Source organism: Canis lupus, chromosome 6 (genome assembly GCF_011100685.1).
Source record: "Canis lupus familiaris isolate Mischka breed German Shepherd chromosome 6, alternate assembly UU_Cfam_GSD_1.0, whole genome shotgun sequence".
Classification (NCBI taxonomy): Eukaryota; Metazoa; Chordata; class Mammalia; order Carnivora; family Canidae; genus Canis; species Canis lupus.
The window spans coordinates 24,328,628-24,351,966 of NC_049227.1; the positions used below are offsets into that span (position 1 = coordinate 24,328,628).

The following is a 23,339-nucleotide window of genomic DNA, read 5'->3' on the forward strand; positions in this document are numbered from 1 at the left end:
GAACTTTACATCCAAACTCAACTGAATACACATTCTTCTCAAGTGCACATGGAACTTTCTCCAGAATAGACCACATACTGGGTCACAAATTGGGTCTGAACCAATACCAAAAGATTGGGATCGTCCCCTGCATATTCTCAGAACATAATGCCTTGAAATTAGAACTAAATCACAACAAGAAGTTTGGAAGGACCTCAAACACGTGGAGGTTAAGGACTATCCTGCTAAAAGATGAAAGGGTCAACCAGGAAATTAAGGAAGAATTTTAAAAATTCATGGAAACTAATGAGAATGAAGATACAACCATTCAAAATCTTTGGGATACAGCAAAAGCAGTCCTAAGGGGGAAATCCATTGTAATACAAGCAATTCAAAAACTGGAAAGAACTCAAATACAAAAGCTAACCTTACACATAAAGGAGCTAGAGAAAAAACAGCAGATTGACCCCATGCCCAGCAGAAGAAGAGAATTAATTAAAATTCGAGCAGAACTCAACCAAATCAAGACCAGAAGAATTGTGGAACAGATCAACAGAACCACGAGTTGGTTCTTTGAAAGAATTAATAAGATAGATAAACCATTAGCCAACCTTATTAAAAATAAGAGAGAGGAGACTCAAATTAATAAAATCATGAATGAGAAAGGAGAGATCACTACCAACACCAAGGAAATACAAATGATTTTAAAAACATATTATGAACAGCTATACGCCAATAAATTAGGCAATCTAGAAGAAATGAACGCATTCCTGGAAAGCCACAAACTACCAAAACTGGAACAGGAAGAAATAGAAAACCTGAACAGGCCAATAACCAGGGAGGAAATTGAAGCAGTCATCTAAAACCTCCCAAGACACAAAAGTCCAGGGCCAGATGGCTTCCCAGGGGAATTCTATCAAACATTTAAAGAAGAAATAACATGTATTCTACTAAAGCTGTTTCAAAGGATACAAATGGAGGGAATATGTCTACACTCATTTTATGAGGCCAGCATTACTTTGAATTAAAAGGATGGAGAAAGATATATCGTGGTACACAAATTACTAATATGGAGTAGCTATATTAATTTCAGACAAAATAGATTTCAGAACAAGGAAAACTATCAGGGATAAGGAGAGGCATTTTCAGATGATGTCAGCAAGATGTCAGAATAAAAGGTCCTGAGCTCTAGCTCTCCCCCACACATAAAGAGATTTAGCAACTACTCTGAAGAAGAATGGCACTGTGAGATTTCTGGAGCCCAGGGGTAAGGTTATAGCACCCTGGTAGAGCACAGAAACTGAGGGAAAGAGAAGCAGTTTTGCTCTGCCCACATTGCTTCTCCTCCAAGCCAACATAGAAAAACATCAATAAAGATCCCTTCAAGCCCACAATTTCTCCAGTGGCAGAAAGAGAGAAAGAGGCAGACATCCAACTTCCCCAGATTTCCGTCTTTCCCACTTGTGTCTTGCCTTACATGGAATGCCAGGGGAACTAACACAGCTAGACCACCAGAAAGAGCTGGGACCAAGGTGGTGGCACTAGTGGATCTTAGTGGTAGTTCCACAGTGGTAGTTCCATCAGACAGCCCTGCCCAGTCACATGTCTCCACTGATAGATCCTCCTGAAAACCGAGGCCCACCAGCTGATCCTGTGAAACAACAGAGCCCCTCCCAGCAATCATGTGGGAATGTGGAGACCAGGCCCCCTTCCATGACCAAAAAGCCCCACTAGCCAGCCCCACTAGACTATAGTCCCACTAGACTGCAGAGCACCAGCAACAGGCCGTCTAACAATATACTCTGCAGCTATCATACAATGGCACACTCCATTGGCTCCAATAGTAAGCCACATTTGCCCATGGGTCCCACAAGCTGGCCCACCCAGTATCCCAGTTTAGGCTGATCGATAAATGTCTTTTCTTGCCAAAGGCAGTTTGTAAAGAATGGAAGAGATATCTTAAGTGTGCAAGAAACCAAGGCAAAGTTACAAGGATCATGAAAGATTAAGGAAACATGACACCACTAAGGGAAACTAATAAAACTCCAGTAACCAAGCCTAAAGAAACAGATTATAAACTGCCTGACAAAAAATTCAAAATAATCATACAAAAGAAAAAATCTTAGTGAACTAAGAACTCAGGTAGACAACTAAAGAAAAATACATAAACAAATGAGAAGTTCAAAAAGAGAGAAGCCATGAGAAAACAAAAATCCTACAGCTGAAGAATACAATGACTGAATTGGAAAAATAATTAAATAGAAAGCTTCAATGACAGACTCAATCAAGCTGAAGAGAGACTTAGTGAACTCAAATACAGGTCATTTGGAATTATCCAGTCAGAGGAGCAAAAAGAAAAATGAAAAATAGGGAAGAAATACTATGGGACATATAAGATAACATGAGAAGAAATGACATATTCATTAAGAGCCAAAGAAGTAGAACAGATAGAGGAGTCATAAAGGTTATTTGAAGAAAATATGGCTGAAAATTTCCCAGATCTGGGGATAGAAATGAACATCTAGATTCATAAAGCTTAAAAATGCCCAAATAGGTTGAACCAAAGAAGTCTACATAAAGCCACATTATGACTACATTGTCAAAGGTTAAAGACAAAGAGAATTTTCAAAGCTCCAAAAGCAAACTAAGTCATCATGTACAAGGGAACCCATATAAGACTATCAGTGGATTTCCTATCCGGCCAGGAGACAATAGGATGATATATTCCAAGCACCAAGGAAAAAACTGCAAACCAACAATACTTAGTAAAACCATCCTTGAAAAACAAAGGAGAAAAAAAAAAAAAAAACAAAGGAGAAGTTAAAACAAAAGCTGAGCAAGTTTATGACCATTAGACCTGCCTTACAAGAGGTAATAAAAGAAATTTTCCTTTTGAGATGAGTTGATGTTAAAGAACCACACAAAAGCATATGAAAATACAAATCTCATCAGTAAAAGTAAATATACAGACAAACATAGAATATAATAATACCGTAATAGTGGTGTATAATCACTTTGAAATGGTATTAAACAAATACAAAATGAGTTAAGAGTAACTATGGTTGCAAAATTTGTTAGTGGATACACAATACAGAAAGAAGTAAATACTGACATTAATAAAGTGTCGAGAGGGAATAAAAATGTAGAACTGTTGGATGCAATTAAGGTTAAGGTGTTATCAGCTTAAAATAGATGTCATAATTATAAGATTCAATACAGCTTCAGGGTAATGACAAAAAAATTTGTCATAGGCACATAATAGAAAAGAGAAAAATCAAAGCATAACAGCACCAAAAAATCATCAAACCAAAAAAAAAATAGCAAAGGAAGAGAGGACAAGACAATCATAAAACAGTTGGAAAACAATTAACAAAGTGGCAATAGTAAAACCCGACTTATCAATAGTTATTTTAAATGTAAATGGATTAAATTCACCAATCAAAAGACCTAGAATGACTGAATGTATTTTTTTAAAAAAGACCCAACCAAATGCTGTCTATAAAAGATTTACAAATATTTAAGCATACACATGGGTTAAAAGTGAAGGGATGGAAAAATATGTTGTGCAAATGGTAACCAAAAGAAAGAAGTGGCTATACTTCTATCAAATAAATTAGACGTTAAGTCAAAAAGTTACAAAAAGCAAAGATGATTATATAATGGTAGAAGAATCAATTCAACCAGAGACACTGCAATTTTAAGTATACATGTACCCAACATCAAGCCATCTAAATATATAAAGCAAATATCAACATATCTGAAGGAAGAAATAGGCAGCAAAATAGTCATAACAGTAAGAGACATCAATAGCCCACTTTCTTTTTTAAAAAAGATTTTAAAATTTTATTTTAGAGAGAGAGAGAGAGAGCAAGAGCAGAAGAAGGAGCAGAGGGAGAAGCAGAAGCAGACTCCTTGGTGAGGAGAGAGCCCAAGGCATCGTTGGGTCCCAAGACCTTGGGATCATGACCTGAACCGAAACAGACATTTAACTGACCAAGCCACCCAGGTGCCCTAATAGCTCACTCTCAATAATGGATAGACCATAGAAACAGAAAATCAATAAGACAACAGCAGTCTTAAACATACCAAACAGATCTAACAGAGATATAGAGAAAACTCTACACAACAGAATACTTGTTCTTTTCAAGTGCATGTGAAATATTTTTTAGGATAGATCACACACTGGGTCTCACAGTAAGTCTTAAATTTAAGAGGATTGAAATGATTCTACAGATCTTTTCTGACTATAATAAAATAAAACTAAAAGTCAATAAAAAGGGGAAATTGGAAAAATTCACAAATACATGAAAAGTGAATAAAACATTCTTAAACAACCATTAGGTCAAAGAAGAAATCAAAACAGGAAATTAGAAAATAGCTCAAGACAAATGAAAACAAAAACAACATACCAAAACCTATTGAATGCAAGAAAAAGCTGTACTAAGAACAAATTTATAGAAATAAAGGCCTACATAGGGGTACTTAATTGATCCAAATTAACTAATACATCCAGGAACAACTCCTCACCAAATACTTGGACAAAGAAGAATTCAGCCAAATGTATAACTGATGGAACAAGTAAAACCACAACTGTGAACATAAATTATGTACACATCAATTCATCATCACAGTTCCAACTAGACATTAGTTCTTATACTGGAAGTACTGTAAAAGACATCGTTATTGTAAGACAAAGCTGGGTTCCATTCTGAAGAAAGGATAAAGAAGCCCATGAATTTGTACTTTATTTGCATATCTGTCATTTTTACTTTGTCAATTAATATGCTGAATATAACTTTTATTAACATCTTATGGTAGGAGGGTAGGGCCATGGCCAGTGAAAACATTTACTATACACTATAAATTAACTTTCAGCTGCATTAGGAAAAAGAGATTTATAAGAGTACCTTGTATAGATTTTGAATCCTGATACCAACCACCAAGTCAACAGGTTCATCTTCAAAATAATCACTTTTAATCATATCAGTAATTTGCCTTTCTTCCTTCTTAATGCTTAAAGCTTTATTAAACCAGTAGGATTTCTAAGAAAAGACCAAAACCATAATTATCATGATGTCACTGAAAAATTAAATCTTAACACTTTAGTTCATTTCACTTTGGTTTCAAGATGGGTTGAAGTACATATACTGAAACAAAATTTGGAAGCAAACTGCCTAGAATGTGAACTTCTATGCAATAAACACAAAACGTGTTATTTAAAAATCTCACTTTCCAAGGGGCACCTGGATGGCTCAGTCAGTTAAATGTCTGCCTTCAGCTCAAGTCATGATCCTGGGGTCCTGGGATAGAGCCCTGCATCAGGCTTCCTGCTCAGTGGGGAGTCTGCTTCTCCCTCTACCCCTCCCCTGACTTGTGCCCTCTCTCTTTCAAATAAACAAATAAATACAATCTTTAAAATAAAATAAAATCTAACTGTCAAGAGGAAAGACAAAAGAAAATCTACTTTAAAATGGCTCAATGAGGGGCACCTGGGTGGCTCAGTGGTTGAGTGTCTGCCTTTGGCTCAGGTGGTGATCCCAGGGTCCTGAGATCAAGCCCCACATCAGGCTCCCCATGGGGAGCCTGCTTCTCCCTCTACCTGTGTCTCTGCTTTTCTCTGTCTCTCATTAATAAATAAAATTTAAAAATAAATAAATACATAAAATGACCCAGTGAAAAGTATTTGATTACTCTAAGTCAGGTCTCTTTATTTGGATATGCAGTATACAGACCAGCCCCTGGAGATTCCTAACACGTTTTCAATGAGTCTATGAGTTCAAAATTCTTCATAAAAATACTTTAAAAAATACATTATTTGCCTTTCTATGACATTGATATTGTATCTACTACAAGATTTTGTGTCTCCTGGAATTGAATGCCTTGAATATGATTTTTTAAATATTCTGTGTGGTGAAATGGGAAATATGAATAAAGCATTTCTATAGAAAATGGAAATATAATGGGAGCTCTGAGAAAAATTACTTGTGTCATTGTTTGAGTCATGAACTAGCCTCTTTTTTCATGGAATATCACTTTTCTCTGAAAGAATGAGAAACAAATATTACGGTTCTTCAGACTTAGATATGTAGCAGACATTTTCTTGAAAATTAATAAAGAGATGTTAACATTTCAAGGAAAAGAACTAACAATATATGCTGCTAAAAATAAAATTTGAACATTTAAGTGAAAATTAGGATTTTGAAAAACTGATATCCACTGTTGTGACAAATTTCCAATTCTTAAAAACTATCATGATGACATCATGTTGACAGTAATAAATGTGATGCTTTGATAATGGATGATGAAATGTGTCATCACTTGGAAGGTATGTTATCAGTGAAACAATATTTTTCAAATAACCAAAATATGATGTTATAAATTTAAGCATGGTTAAAGATCTATTCAAATCACAAGATACTTCAATGAATATTATTATAAAATAGAATAAGAAATGTTTGTTAATGTGTTTTCAGATTCCAAACGTCAACTAACTGCTAGAAAATTATCATTAGTTGACTTTTGGTGAAGTACCAAAGAATACCCAAATATGTTTAAAAGGCTACTTAAATACTCCTTTTTTCAACTACATATCTGCACGAGGCTGTATTTTCTCCATATATTTTAGGTGAAACAAAATAATGCAAAAGATTGAATGCAGAGCCAGATATACACTCTCCAATGAAAATCTAGTTAACTTCTATTAAGCTTATATAAAAGATATTTGAAAAATATAAAACAAGCTACTTTACTCACTAATATTTTTAAAATTTGAAAAATAGCAATTTTTCACCAAAATGTTGATTTCAACATGTAATAGGTTTACTAGTAATATATTTAAATAAGTTGATAAATATTTTTCAAATTTCTTAGTTTCAGAAGAGGAGGCAAGATGGCAGAAGAGTAGGGGTCCTTTTTTCATCTGGCCTCCCAAACTTACCTAGATAACTTTCAAACCATCCTGAATACCCATGAATTCAACCTGAGATGTAAAGAGAGAATAGTTGGAATGCTACAGAGAGAAAAGTGACCACTTCTTATGAGGTAGGAGTGTGGAGAAGAGAAATGGAGAGGATATATTGGAAGATAAATAGCAGAAGAGGGAGCCTTGGGAAGCCGCTGCAGGAAAGCGGTACAGCGCACAATCAGGAACTTTAGAAATCTTCTCTTGAAAGTGTCTTCCCTGCCTAAAAAGTGCTCAGTGGGGAAATAGGGCAGAATCACAGGAGGGGAAGTGAAGTCTCAATATTCCCAGTGACATAGTAAGGATACGGGCACCCAGGAGAAAGCTCAACTTGTGCCATAAACCATAAATCTTGGTTGGATCATGGTAAAGGACTAGAATGCAGCAACCCTCCTGGAGCATCTGAGAGAGGTGGTCCAGGTGCACACTCCAGCAGCTGAGCTCTCTGCCCCAGAGCCCTTCAGCGGACAGAAGCAGGCTATCCCCCATTCCCTCCAGAACAGGCAAAACCAGGGAGGACACAAAATGGCAAAAGCTCTCCTGCTACTAGGCACTCTTCAGTTTGTACGAATCAGTGTCCCCACACCTGCCCCCAGAGGATCTAAACCAGTGTGCACTCAGAGACTGCAGGCTGGTACATGTGGGGAGCTCTTGGCTCTGGGACTGGAGATTTAGCCTCAGTCATTTTTTTTCTCCTTTCACCTTGGAGAGGTGCAGACTCTAGGGAACAAAGGCCTCACAGGACTAACAACTCACATGAGCCCAGCACCTGGCAAGGGGTGGGGCATCTCCACCGAGGCACAGACACCTGAGAATCAGTGCAGCAGCCCCCTCCCCCAGAAGAACAGCTGGAAGAACAAGGGAAGACCAAGTTTACTGACCAAGCAGCACTGGAAAGCTCTGGGACTGAGAGAAAATAGTATATAGAACTCAAGGTTTTTTCCTTATGATTCATTATCTATCAGGTTAAAAAAATTCCAATATATTTTCTTTTTTCCTGCCTTAACTACAATATTTTATCAATTCTTCATTTTTAAGTTTTTTCCTTTTCAACTTTCATATTTTTACAATTATATGTCATATGTAATATTCTTCATTTTTGGATTCCATTCAACATATTCAATTTAATTTTTGTAGATATATAAATTATAGGGTTTTTTTTGTCTTGTTTTGTTTTATAATTTTGGAATTTAGTACCTTCTAACAAATGGACCAAAATACACAGAAACAAGTGGAGCACCATGTTGGTCTACTCTGTGAGATTATATTCTCTCTTCCTTCCCATTCCACCTCCCTCTTTTGTCTTCTTGTTCTTATTTCTGTGGTTGCTGTTGTTTCTCTATATAAGTTTTTCTGGTTTATATGAATTTGGAATTTAGCACCTTCTAACATACAGACAAAATACACTCATAACCAAGAGGATCACCTTCTTGGTCCACTCTGTGAGACAACATTCTCTCTCCTCCTACACTTCTTCCTCACCTTTTTATTTTTTAAGTTTTACTATTTTTTAAATTTGTTTTTCACTTTCATGGTCTTTTTTTTCTCTTTTCTTTTTCTTTTACTGTCTAGTCCCTGACCTCTTCAGATTTGTCTAGGGTGTATTTTACTTAGGTTGTGATTGATATTTTTGACTCCACTTGCTCATATAGCCATTCTGCACTGGACAAAATAACTAGAAGGAAGAATTCACCACAAAGAAAAAAGAACAGGAAGTAATACTCTCTCCCACAGATCTAATGGATATGGATTTAAGTAGCACGTCAGAGATACAATTCAGGGGTACAATTATAAAATTATTAGTGGCTCTTGAAAAAAGCATAAAAGACTCTAGAGATTCTCTTACTGCAGAGTTGAGATCTAATCAGGCCAAAATTAAAAATACCTTAACTGAGATGCAGTCTAAGCTAGATGCTGTAACTGCTAGGGTAAGAGAGACTGACATAGAAGAGAAGTTGATGGAAAGGAAGGAAGCTGAGGGAAAAAGAGAAAAACAACTGAGAACTCATGAGAAGGAGAGGCTTTGGGAAGTAAGTGATAGTTTGAGAAGGAATAATATTTGTCTTATTGGAATTCCAGAATATATGGAGAGAGAGAGGGTCACAAAGTATATTTGAATAAATCATAGCTGAGAACTTATCTAATCTGGGGAAGGGAACAAGCATTCATATCCAAGAGATAGAGAGGACCTCTTGCCCCAAAAAACATCAATCAACACCATAACATATAATAGTGAAGCTTGCAAATTTCAGAGATAGAGAGAAAAATCTTAAAAGCAGCTCAAGACAAGAGATTACTAATTTATATGGGGAGAAATACCAGATCAAAAGCAGACCTATCCACAGAGACCTGGCAGGCCAGAAAGGGCTGGCATGATATATTCAGGGTAGTAACCAGAAAAACATGCAGCCAAGAATACTTTACCCAGTAAGGCTGTCATTCAGAATACAAGGAGAGATAAAGAGCTTCCAAGAAAGACAGAAACTGAAAGAATGTGTGACCACCAAAATGGCTCTGCAAGAAATATTAAGGGGGACCCTGTAACTAAGGAGGGAGCCCAAAGAAACAATCTACAGAAACAGAGACTGTATAGGTAATACTATGACACTAAATTCATATCTTTCAATAGTTACTCTGAATGTGAATGGGCTTAATGATCCAATCAAAAGATACAGGGTATCAGACTGAATAAAAAAGCAAGATCCATCTATATGTTGCCTACAAGAGACTCATTTTAGACCTACGGACACCTCCAGACTGAAAATGAGGGGGTGGAGAACCATTTACCATGCAAATGGTCCTCAAAAGAAAGCTGGAGTAGCAATCCCCATATCAGATAAATTAGATTTTAAACTAAAGATGATAATAAGAGATGAAGAAGGGTACTCTATGATATTTAAAAGGTCTATCCAACAAGAAGACCTAACAATTATGAATATTTATGCCCCTAATATGGGAGCTGCTAAGTCTATCAATCAATTAATAACCAAAGTAAAGAGATACATCAATAATTATAAATTAATAGTAGGAGACTTCAATATGGTGCTCTCAGCAATGGACAGCTATTCTAAACAGAACATCATCAAAGAAACAAGGGCCTTGAATGACACATTGGACCAAATGGATTTCACAAATATATACAGAACATTCCATCCTAATACAACAAAATACACATTCTTCTCAAGTGTACGTGGAACTTTCTCCAGACTAGACCACATACTGGGTCACAAATCAGGTCTTATCCCATACCAAAAGATTGGGATTATTCCCTGCATATTTCCAGACCACAATGCTTGGAAACCAGAACTCAATCACAAGAAGAAAATTGGAAGGAACTCAAACACTTGGAGGTTTAAGAGCATACCACTAAAAGATCAATGGGTCAACCAGGAAATCAGAGAAGAATTAAAAAGAAACATGGCAACTAAAGCAAATGAAAGCACAACTGTTCAAAATCTTTGGGATATAGCAAAAGCAGTCCTAAGAGAGAAATACATTGCAATAAAAACCTCCCTCAAAAAATTGGAAAATTCTCAAATACAGAAGCCCACGTTGCATCTAAAGGAACTGAAGAAAGAACAGCAAATAAAGCCTGAGCCAAGCATTAGAAGAGAGATAACAGATATTAGAGCAGAACTCAATGAAACAGAGACTAGAATAATTGTAGAATAGATCAACGAAATCAGGAGCTGGTTCTTTGAAAGAATTACTAAGCTAGATAAACCTCTACCCAGACTTACTAAAAAGAAAAGAGGAAAGACTCAAATTAATAAAATCATGAATGAAAGAGGAGATATCACAACCAATACCAAGGAAATACAAACGATTTAAAAAATGTATGAGTAACTAAACCCCCCAAAATTAGGCAACCTGGATGAAATGGATGCATTGCTCAAAACATACAAATTGCCAAAACTGAAACAGGAAGAAAAAGAAAACCTGAACAGGCCAATAACCAGTGAGGAAATTGAAGTATTCATCAAAAACTTCCCAAGAAGCAGAAGTCCAGGGCCAGATGTCTTCCCAGGGGAATTCTACCAAACATTTAAAGAAGAAATAACATGTATTCTACTAAAGCTGTTTCAAAGGATACAAATAGAGGGAATATGTCTACACTCATTTTATGAGGCCAGCATTACATTGATCCCCAAATGAGACTAAAAGGATAATTATAGACCAATATCCCTGATGAACATGGATGTAAAAATTCTTGATAAGATACTAGCCAATAGGATCTAACAGTACATTAAGAGGATTATTCACCATGTCCAAGTGGGATTTATCCCTGGGATGCAAGAGTGGTTCAACATTCAGAAAACAATCAATGTGACAGATCACATCAATAAAAGACAAAAACCATATGATCCTCTCAATAGATGCAGAGAAAGCATTTGACAAAATACAACATCCATTCCTGATTAAAACTCTTCAGAGTGTAGGGATCCAGGGAACATTTCTCAATATAATAAAAGCTATTTATGGAAAGCCCACAGCAAATATCATTCTCAATGAGGAAAAACTGAAAGCCTTTTCCCTGAGATCAAGAACACGACAAGGATGTCCACTCTCACCACTGTTGTTCAACATAGTACTAGAAGTCCCAGCCTCAGCAATCAGACAACAAAAGAAATAAAAGGCATTCAAATTGGCAAAGAAGGAGTCAAACTCTCACTTTTCATAGATAACATGATAATGTATATAGAACACCCAAAGACTCCATACCAAGATTTCTAGAACTCATACAGCAATTCAGCAATGTGGAAGGATACAAGATCAACGCACAGAAATCAGTGGCATTTGTATACACTGAGACTGAAGAAAGAGAAATTAAGGAATCAATCCCACTTACAAATGTACCCAAAACCATAAGATACCTTGGAATAAACTTACCCAAAAAGGTAAAGAATCTATACCCTAAAAACTACAGAACACTTCTGAAAGAAATTGAGGAAGACACAAAGAGATGGAAAAATATTCCATGCTCATGGATTGGCAGAATTAATATTGTGAAAATGTCAATGTTACCCAGACCAATTTACACATTCAATGCAATCCCTATCAAAATGCCATGGGCTTTCTTCACAGAGCTGGAACAAATCATCTTGAGATTTGTATGGAACCGGAAAAGACCCCAAATAGCCAGAGGAATGTTGAAAAAGAATACCAAAGCTGGAGGCAGCACAATTCTGAACATCTAGCTGTATTACAAAGCTGTGATCAAGACAATATGGTACTGACACAGAAACAGATACATAGATCAATGGAATAGGATAGAGAACCCAGAAATGGACCCTCAAATCTACGGTCAAATCATCTGTAACAAAGCAGGAAAGAATACCACTGGGAAAAAAGACAGTCTCTTCAATAAATGTGTTGGGAAAATTGGATAGTTACATGCAGAAGAATGAAACTGGACCATTTTCTTACACCATACACAAAGATAAACAAAATGGTTGAAAAGATCTAAATCTGAGACAAAAATCCATCAAAATCCTAGAGGAGAACACAGGCAACAACCTTTTTGAACTTGGCAATAGCAACTTCTTGCTAGACACGTCTATGAAACCAAGGGAAACAGAAGCAAAAAAAGAACTGTTGGGATTTCATCAAGATTAAAAGATTCTGGGCAGCCGGGGTGGCTCAGCGGTTTAGTACCACCTTCGGCCCAGGGCCTGATCCTGGAGACCCGGGATGAGTCCCACATCGGGCTCCCCACATGGAGCCTGCTTCTCCCTCTGCTTATCTCTCTCTCTCTCTCTGTGTGTGTGTGTGTGTTTCATTAATAAATAAATAAAATCTTTAAAAAAATATTAAAAGATTCTGCACAGCAATGGAAACAGTCAACAAAACTAAAAGATAACCTACAGAATGGGAGAAGATAATTGCAAATGACATACTAGATAAAGGGCTAGTATCTCATCAAGAAGATAAAGAACTTCTCAAACTCAACACCAAGAAAAAAACATCCAGTCATGAAACGGGCAGAAGACATACAGACATTTTTCCAAAGAAGTCCTACACATGGCCAGCAAGCACATGAAAAATTATCCACATCACTTCTCATCAAGGAAATACAAATCAAAACCACAATGAGATACCACCTCACACCAGTGAGATGAAGAAAATTAACAAGACAGGAAACAACAAATGTTGGAAAGGAGGTGGAGAAAGCGGAACTCTCTTGCACTGCTGGTGGGAACGCAAACTGGTACAGCCACTCTAGAAAACAGTGTGGAGGTTCCTCAAGAAGTTAAAAATAGAGCTACCCTATGACCCAGCAATTACACTATTGGGTATTTACCCCCAAAATACAGATGTAGTGAAATGCCAGGATACTTGTACCCCAATGTTTATAGCAGCAATGTCCACAATAGCCAAACTGTGGAAGAAGCCACAGTGTCCTTTGACAGATGAATGGACAAAGAAGATGTGGTATATATATATATATATACCATAGAATATTACTCAACTATCAGAAAGGATGAATACCCACCACTAGCTTTGATATGGATGGAACTGGAGGTTATTATGCGGAGTGAAATAAGTCAATTGGAGAAAGACAATCATCATATAGTTTCACTCATATATGGAATATAAGAAATAGTGAAAGGGACTGTAAGAGAAAGCAGGGAAACTGAATGGGGAAAAATTAGAGAGGAAGACAGACCATAAGAGACTCCTAACTCTGGGAAACAAACAATGGGTTGCAGAAGGGAAGGAGAGTTTGGGGAATGGGTTAACTGGGTGACAGGCATTAAGGAGGGCACATGGTGGATGAGCACTGGGTGTTATACTGTATGTTGGCAAACTTAGATATTTTTTAAAAAAGAAACAAATTTCTCAGTTTTAATGTCCAAATATGGTCAATATTGATAGATAAATCCCTATTAAACAAGCTCTTTTGGGTGCTCAGTAATTTTTAAGAGTAAAAGGAGTTCTGAGACTAAAAATTTTGGGAACCACTTGCTTTGAACCATAGAATGATAAAAGGGGGGGACTGAAAATAGAGGATAATATAGAAATACTCCCCACTTTGCTATGGCTTTGATTCTAAGTAATTTGGGCTAACGGGAAAAAAGCAGATGGTGATATGAGACACAATTCAACCCCTCCTCACTAGGACCTAAGGAACCCACCACATATTCATTTGGATGGAGTTTTTTTTTCTGTAGAAAGCCATTTGATTCTATTATACGTGTTACAAAGTTAACTTGTAGCGGCTTTAACTGAGAAAGAATTAAAAAAAGAGAGAAAGAATAAAAACTGTATTAGTACCATAAGAGTGGAACACCACAGGGAGAGTGTTTAAGGTAATAATGTTCACTGTTAGACAAACTAAATATTTAAGAACTGGGGTTTCTCTCAATAACAGAAGCATTAGAACTTACCTGCACAAAGAAATACCATGGCTTGGGCACACCATACTTCCCTGGAAAGACAGCATCTATATACCAGGTCATAAGACCATATAAGAAAGCATCAAATAATAGCATTCCCATAATATGTGCAAAAATAAGGCTATCATGTGGGTTCACTGGTGACAGGATGTTATCCCACTGGACACCATACTCTGAAACATAATAAATAGGAGACAGTTATCTGAGGTGCCCAATTGTGACTAGAACAAAGTTATCTAGCTACTTTATAATTAAACAACAAAAATGTATAGGCATTCTCTGGAGAGAGGTACTATTTGCTATTCATGGATACTTTGAAATTTAGGCTGTTCAAGAGGATAATAAAGTAAGTAATGATACAATGTGCCTCTTCCTACAGCCAAATTCAACTAAAAGTTAGTAGTCACTGAAATAAAAATAAACAGTCACAAGAAGTCCATAAAGTAAGCTTTAAAGCCATAAACAGACCTATTGGTTGGGTTAGTGGCCCTATTTCTCCATTCTCTTTCATTCAAATCTCCACTGAAATAATCAGCAAGATACATAAATTGGGAAATACATTCATCAATATAAAAATAAAGTTTGTTTTCTAGTTTCTGGTCTGTCATGTAAGGAGCTTAGAAGTCACCACTCCATCCTAATAAGGAGTAAAGAAGTGAACTGAAAAATGGCCCATTCTTAGATCTTTCACAGATGTGAGGTTACAGAGTGAACCACTGCCCCCACAATTGGAGAGATGGACAGGCAGGTGCAGAGAATTTAATGAAACAGAAACCCTAAGCAGTAACCCCCAAGGGAACCAGAACTGGGAAAACCTGAACTGTGTAACTGATGAAATGTCAAGGCCCAGTGCAGACAGATATGTGGGTTAAAAACTCCAGGGGATCAAGTCATTGAGGAGTCCCCAAGCTTTTGTGAGTTTTACCTTCGGGAGCCCTGTCAGTTCTTCACAGTGAATATCAGAAAAATCTCCTTTAGGAGAGAGAGGGGGAAAAGGAGCCATTTTGACATTCTATTCTTAATCAGGCCTTCCTTCATGAGAAACTATTTTAGCAGAGCCTAACTTACCTAGGGGGAAGGGAAATATGTAGCTCCAGCCCCCCCTAGCCCCTAGCCATCCTGTCCTATCTAAGCAGAGCAAAAAACTGAGAAGCACTGATGGAGTTCATAGTCCATGGGTACAAGCTTATCAAATAATTGAGGCCTAGTCATAGGACTCTGCATCTTTCCTCTATATCACTAAAGGCCTATTCACTGCAATTCCTTTTCCTTTTATCCAGTACCTCATATTCATCTTTTTTAAAGATTTTATTTATTTATTTGAGAGAGAGTAAGAGAGAGTATGAGCGGGGAAGGGCAGATGAAGAAGGAGAGAGAAAATCCCAAGCAGACTCCCCACTAAGCACAGAACCCAATGAAAGGCTCGATCTCAGGACCCCAAGATCATGGCCTGAGCCAAAATAAAGAGTCAGATGCTTAACTGACTAAGTCCCCCAGGTGCCCTTCTTATCCATCTTTTAACAAAAATTACAAGGCATACTGAAGGGCAAAGAACACAGTTTGAAGAGAATGAACAAGCATCCAAATTAGACTCTGATTTGACAAAGATGTTGGTCTGATTCCTCAGACCAGGAATTTTTAAAAAACTGATCAACATATTAAGTGCTTTAGTGGAAGAAGTATACAACATGCAAAAGCAGATGTATGCAAAGAGATGGAAATTCCAAGAAAGAATAAAAAAAGAAATGCCAGAGTCCTTGGTGTGGCTACAGAGGAGACTGTAGTGGCAAGAATGATGGACAGGAAGGTGGGAGATAAACGTGTTCAATACTCCACTTCTACTCAACACTGTACGTATGTGAAGTTAATCCTTAGAAGTTAAGCAAGATAAAGTGATAAGGCAATTAGAGAGGAAGAACTAAAAGTACTCTTACTCACAGATGACATGATCTTATTAATAGAAAATCCTAAAGATCCTGCCCAAAACAATGTTAACACCAACAAAAGAATTCAGCAAAGTTTCAGGATACAAGGTGAACATACAATAATCAATAGTATACTATCTACTAGTAATGAACAACTAAAAAGGATTTTGAGATAACAGTTCCATTTACAATAGCATCACAGGAATGAAATTCTTATGAATAAACTTAGTAAGAGCTGAAAGACTTGTATGCTATTACAAAATATCACTGAAAGAAATTAAAGAAGACCTAAATAAATGGGAAAACATCCTGTGTTCATAAGACTGATGCTGGTGAAGGACAGACATATAGATCAAAATAATACAACTATGAGTAATGGCTAACTAGCTTCTGACAAGGATTCCAAGATAATTACATGAGGGAAAAAAAAGACTAATTTCCACAAGCGATATATACATGCAAAAGAATTAGTTGGGACTCTTCCCTTACAACATGTATAAGTATTAACTTTTTTAAAATAGATCAAAACCCTAAATAAATACAATTACTTTTTTAAAAAACTCTTAGAAAGAAAACATGGAGGCAAATATTCATGACTTTGGGTTTAGTTTAGTAAACATATGGCACCAAAACACAAGCAATAAAGTAATAAATAAATTTGATGCCATTAAAATGAAAAACCTCTGTGCATAGAGGGCATTAACAAGAAAGTTAAAACACAATCTACAGAAAGAAAGAAAATATCATATAATAAAAGGCTTGTATCTTGAATATATAAAGAACTCTTACAACTTAACAACAAAAGATGAACAATCCAATACAAAAATAGGCAAAGGACTTGAATAGATATTTCTTCAAAGAAGTTGTACAGATGTCCAACAAGCATGTGAAAAGATGCTTAATATCATTAGTCATTAGAGAAATGCAATCCAAAGCCATAATAACATGCCACTTTATATCCACCAAGATGAGAATATTAAAAGGAGAAAATACAAACGCAAATGAAGAGAAACATGAATTTAAAAATAGTGAAAGGGAATAAAGGAGACAGGAGAGAAAATGAGTGGGAAATGTCAGTGAGGGTAACAGAACATGAAAGACTCCTAACTCGGGAAATGAACAAGGGGTAGTGGAAGGGGAGGTGGGTGGGAGGTTGAGGGACTGGGTGAGGGGGCAATTGATGGGATGAGCACTGGGTGTTATGCTATATGTTGGCAAATCGAACTCCAATAAAAAAATATACAAAAAAATAAAATGAAATAAAATAAAATAAAATAAAATAATAAAAAAATAAAAAGCAAAACAGGGACACCTGGGTGGCTCAGCGGTTTAGTGCCTGCATTCGGCCCAGGGCATGATCCCAGAGTCCCGGGATTGAATCCCACAACATGCTCCCTGCACAGAGCCTGCTTCTCCCTTCTTAATTTTCCCTTCTTTCCATTCTCGGGAAAATTAACAAGGCAGGAAACCACAAATGTTGGAGAGGATGCGGAGAAAAGGGAACCCTCTTACACTGTTGGTGGGAATGTGAACTGGTGCAGCCACTCTGGAAAACTGTGTGGAGGTTCCTCAAACAGTTAAAAATATACCTGCCCTACGACCCAGCAATTGCACTGTTGGGGATTTACCCCAAAGATACAGATGCAGTGAAACGCCGGGACACCTGCACCCCAATGTTTATAGCAGCAATGGCCAAGATAGCCAAACTGTGGAAGGAGCCTCGGTGTCCAACGAAAGATGAATGGATAAAGAAAATGTGGTTTATGTATACAATGGAATATTACTCAGCTATTAGAAATGACAAATACCCACCATTTGCTTCAACGTGGATGGAACTGGAGGGTATTATGCTGAGTGAAGTAAGTCAGTCGGAGAAGGACAAACATTATATGTTCTCATTCATTTGAGGAATATAAATAATAGTGAAAGGGAATATAAGGGAAGAGAGAAGAAATGTGTGGGAAATATCAGAAAGGGAGACAGAACGTAAAGACTGCTAACTCTGGGAAACGAACTAGGGGTGGTAGAAGGGGAGGAGGGCGGGGGGTGGGAGTAAATGGGTGACGGGCACTGGGGGTTATTCTGTATGTTAGTAAATTGAACACCAATAAAAAATAAATTAAAAAAAATGAAAAAGAAAAAAAAATTTTCCCCATTCTCACTGGTGTGAGGTGGTATCTCATTGTGGTTTTGATTTGTATTTCCCTGATGGCAAGTGATGCAGAGCATTTTCTCATGTGCATGTTGGCTATGTTTATGTCTTCCTCTGTGAGATTTCTGTTCATGTCTTTTGCCCATTTCATGATTGGGTTGTTTGTTCCTTTGCTATTGAGTTTAATAAGTTCTTTATAGATCTTGGAAACTAGCCCTTTATCTGATAGGTCATTTGCAAATATCTTCTCCCATTCTGTAGATTGTCTTTGAGTTTTGTTGACTGTATCCTTTGCTGTGCAAAAGCTTCTTATCTTGATGAAGTCCCAATAGTTCATTTTGCTTTTGTTTCTTTTGCCTTTGTGGATGTATCCTGCCCTACGACCCAGCAATTGCACTGTTGGGGATTTACCCCAAAGATACAGATGCAATGAAACGCCGGGACACCTGCACCCCAATGTTTATAACAGCAATGTCCATAATAGCCAAAGTGTGGAAGGAGCCTCGGTGTCCATCGAAAGATGAGTGGATAAAGAAGATGTGGTTTATGTATACAATGGAATATTATTCAGCTATTAGAAATGACAAATACCCACCATTTGCTTCAATGTGGATGGAACTGGAGGGTATTATGCTGAGTGAAATAAGTCAATCGGAGAAGGACAAACATTATATGTTCTCATTCATTTGGGGAATATAAATAATAGTGAAAGGGAATAGGAGGGAAGGAAGAATAAATGGGTAGGAAATATCAGAAAGGGAGACAGAACATAAAGACTCCTTACTCTGGGAAATGAACTAGGAGTGGTGGAAGGGGAGGAGAGCGGGGGGTGGGGGTGACTGGGTGGCGGGCACTGAGGGGGGCACTTGACCGGATGAGCACTGGATGTTATTCTGTATGTTGGCAAATTGAACACCAATAAAAAATAAATTTATTATTAAAAAAATAAAAAAACACAGAACAGAACAAACACATGTTATATAACAAAGATAAGGGATTTTTCATAAGTAATTAGGATCCCTAATCAGTTGACTATTTACAATATAAAGAATTGAACTGCTGATACAGGTAACAGCATGGATGAAGAACAAGTGCCTTGGGCTAAGTAGAAGTCAGTGTTAAAACTGCACAATTCCATTTTCATGGATTCTGGAAAACGCAAAAATGCCAAGATGAACAGATCAGTGATTGCTACGTATTAGGGGTTGAAGAGAAAGGGCAACACAAGGGAATTTTTTTATGAGGAAACAGTTCTGTTTCCTGATTGCTGTGGAGGTTAAATTAATATATACAGGTGTTGAAACTCACAGAATTGCACACCTCCAAAAAGGGCAATTTTACTGAGTGTAAAGTTTAATATTTTAAAGGGCTCAGAAAAAAGATAATAAATGAATATGAAGAACAACTTTATGTTCACAATTTTGACCACTTACATATAGTGGACAAATTCTATACAAGACACAAGCTACTAAATCTTACTCAAGGAAAAGGCATAATCTGAACATTTCTACATCTATTGAAGAACTAAATTTTTAATCAAAACCCTACTCAGACCCACCTCTGGTAATTTACTCTTATACTACATATCCAAGAACACAAAAATACTTATGTATAATTCATTTCAGATTTATTCTATCTTACTTTTAAAGATTTTATTTATTTGACACACAGAGATCACAAACAGGAGGAGTAACAGAGGGAGAAGGAGAAGCAGGCTCCCCACTGAGCAGGGAGCCCCACTGAGCAGGGAATCTAATTCTCCAGACACTGAGATCATGGCTGAGCCAAAGGCAGACACTTAACTGACTGAACCACCCAGGCACCCCTCAGGCTTATTTTAAATGAAAAATAATATAAAGTTCCTAAATGCTCATAGATAGAAGATAGGTTGAATGAACATTGCCACATCCACACAATGTATCTATAAAAACTAAAGAAGATATATTGGCAAACTCATAGGAAATTATTTCTAAAATATGTTAGCTGAAAAGCACATTGTAAAGGAATATGCAGTACATAAACACTTTTATAAGAAACTAAGTAATAAGAAAATATAGAAATTATGAATTTTTTAGAAACTAAAACACAGAAAAAGATAAAACAGAATTGAGTAAGATATTACCTACAAGGATGAGAGGTATTGGTAAAGGCAAAGACCACACCAAAAAGGAGAATTATAGACAAATATCCCTGATGCCTGTGTTCCCTCTAGGATTTTGATGGAATCTTGTCTCACATTTAGATCTTTCATCCATTTTGAGTTTATCTTTGTGTAGTGTAAGAGAATGGTCAAGTTTCATTCTTCTGCATGTGGATGTCCAAGTTTCCCAGCACCATTTATTGAACAGACTGTCTTTTTTCCAGTGGATAGTCTTTCCTCCTTTGTCAAATATTGGTTGACCATAAAGTTGAGGGTCCACTTCTGGATTCTCTATTCTGTTCCACTGATCTATGTGTCTGTTTTTGTGCCAGTACCACACTGTCTTGATGACCACAGCTTTGTAGTACAACCTGAAATCTGGCATTGTGATGCCCCCAGATATGGTTTTCTTTTTTAATATTCTCCTGGCTATTTGGGGTCTTTTCTGATCCCACACAAATCTTAAGATGATTTGTTCAAACTCTCTGAAGAAAATCCATTGTATTTTGATAGGGATTGCATTAAATGTGTAAATTGCCCTTGGTAACATTGACATTTTAACAATATTAATTCTTCCAATCCATGAGCATGGAATATTTTTCCATCTCTTTGTGTCCTCTTCAATTTCTTTCAGAAATGTTCTGTAGTTTTTAAGGTATAGATCCTTTTGGTGCAGTAGTAATTGGGATTGACTCCTTACTTTCTCTTTCTTCAGTCTCATTGTTAGTGTATAGAAATGCCACTGATTTCTGGGGATTGGTATTGTATCCCGCCACACTGCTGAATTGCTGTATGAGTTCTAGCAATCATGGGTGGAGTCTTTGGGTTTTCTATGTACAGTACCATGTCATCTGCAAAGAGGGAGAGTTTGACTTCTTTGCCAATTTGAATGCCTTTTATTTCCTTTTGTTGCCTGATTGCTGAGGGAGGCTAGGACTTCTAATACTATGTTGAATAGCAGTGGTAAGAGTGGACATCTCTGTCATGTTCCTGATCTTAGGGGAAAGGCTCCCAGTGTTTCCCCATTGAGAATGATATTTGCTGTGGGCTTTTTGTAGATGGCTTTTAAGATGCTGAGCAATGTTCCCTTTATCCCTACACTCCCAAGAGTTTTGATCAGGAATGGATGCTGTATTTTGTCAAATGCGTTCTCTGCATCTATTGAGAGGATCCTATGGTTCTTGTTTCTTCTCTTGCTGATATGATCAATCACATTGATTACTTTATGAGTGTTGAACCAGCCTTGCATCCCAGGGATAAATCCCACTTGGTCATGGTGAATAGTCTACTTAAGGTATTGTTGGATCCTATTGGCTAGTGTTTTGTTGAGAATTTTTCATCCATGTTCATCAGGGATATTGGTCTATAATTCTCCTTTTCGGTGGGGGTCTTTGTCTGGTTTTGGAATTAAGGTGATACTGGCCTCAGAGAATGAGCTTGGAAGTACTCCATCTTTTTTTTCTATCTTTTCTATCTTTCTGATCAGCTTTAGTAGAAAAGGTATGGTTTTTTCTTTAAACATTTGGTAGAACTCCCCTAGGAAGACATCTGGCCCTGGACTTTAGTGTCTTGGGAGGTTTTTAATGACTGATTCAATTTCCTCCCTGGTTATTGGCCTGTTCAGGATTTCCATTTCTTCCTGTTCCAGTTTTGGTAGTTTGTGGTTTTCCAGAAATGTGTCCATTTCTTCTAGATTGCTTAATTTTTTGGCGTATAGCTCCTCACAATAAGTTTTTAAAATCGTTCGTATTTCCATGGTATTGGTGGTGATCTCTCCTTTCTCATTCATAATTTTATTAATTGAGTCTTTTTTCTCTTCTTTTTAATAAAGCTAGCTAATGGTTTATCTATCTTCTTAATTCTTTCAAAGAACCAACTCCTGGTTTTGTTATTCTGTTCCACAGTTCTTCTGGTCTCTATTTCATTGTGTTCTGCTCGAATCTTTATTAATTCTCTTCTTCTGCTGGGTGTAGGACCTATTTGCTGTTTTTTTCTCCAGCTCCTTTAGTTATAAGGTTAGATTTTGTATTTGAGTTCTTTCCAGTTTTTGGATGGATGCTTGTATTGCGATGTATTTCCCCCTCAGGACTGCTTTTGCTGCATCCCAAAGATTTTGAATGGTTGTATCTTCATTCTCATTAGTTTCCATGAATCTTTTAAATTCTTCCCTAATTCCCTGTTGACCCTTTCATCTTTTAGCAGGATGGTCCTTAACCTCCTCATGTTTGAAATCCTTCCAAACTTCTCTTTGTGATTTAGTTCTAGTTTCAAAGCATTATGGTCTGAAAATATGCAGGGGATGATCCCAATCTTCGGTATCGGCTCAGACCTAATTTGTGACCCAGTATGTGGTTTATTCTGGAGAAAGTTCCATGTGCACTTGAGAAGAATGTGTATTCAGTTGCGTTTGGATGTAAAGTTCTGTAAATATCTGTGAAATCCATCTGGTCCAGTGTATCATTTAAAGCTCTTTTTTCTTTGGAGATGTTGTGCTTAGAAGATCTATCGAACGCAGAAAGTGCTGTATTCGAATCTCCAAGTATAAGTGTATTATTATCTAAGTATGTTATCTAAGTATGTACTTCAGTTATTAATTGATTGAGATACTTGGCAGTTAACACATTCGGGGCATAAATATTCATGATTGTTAAGTCATCTTGTTGGATAGATCCTTTAAGTATGATATAGTGTCCCTCTTCATCTCTCACTACAGTCTTTGGGATAAACTTTAATTTATCTGATATAAGGATGGCTACCCCTGCTTTCTTTTGAGGACCGTTTGAGT

The 23,339-nt window shown here is 36.9% G+C and overlaps 1 protein-coding gene across 16 annotated transcripts in view; it reads right to left on the bottom strand.

The window, feature by feature from the left end:
* Positions 1-23,339, bottom strand: part of LOC489979 (ATP-binding cassette sub-family A member 3-like) — a 191,200-nt gene that overhangs the window by 104,043 nt on the left and 63,818 nt on the right. For 15 of the 16 annotated variants that reach the window (XR_005360835.1, XM_038540120.1, XM_038540116.1 and 12 more), the window contains 2 exons: positions 14,329-14,510; positions 4,887-5,021 (listed from right to left, as the gene is read on the bottom strand). Coding sequence is in view for 15 of the 16 variants with exons in the window: in XM_038540120.1 (XP_038396048.1) it covers positions 4,887-5,021; positions 14,329-14,510 (317 nt within the window). In the remaining variant the exon portion in view is untranslated. The remainder of the gene's footprint in view (positions 1-4,886; positions 5,022-14,328; positions 14,511-23,339) is intronic. The other variant, XM_038540119.1, reaches the window with a different exon arrangement.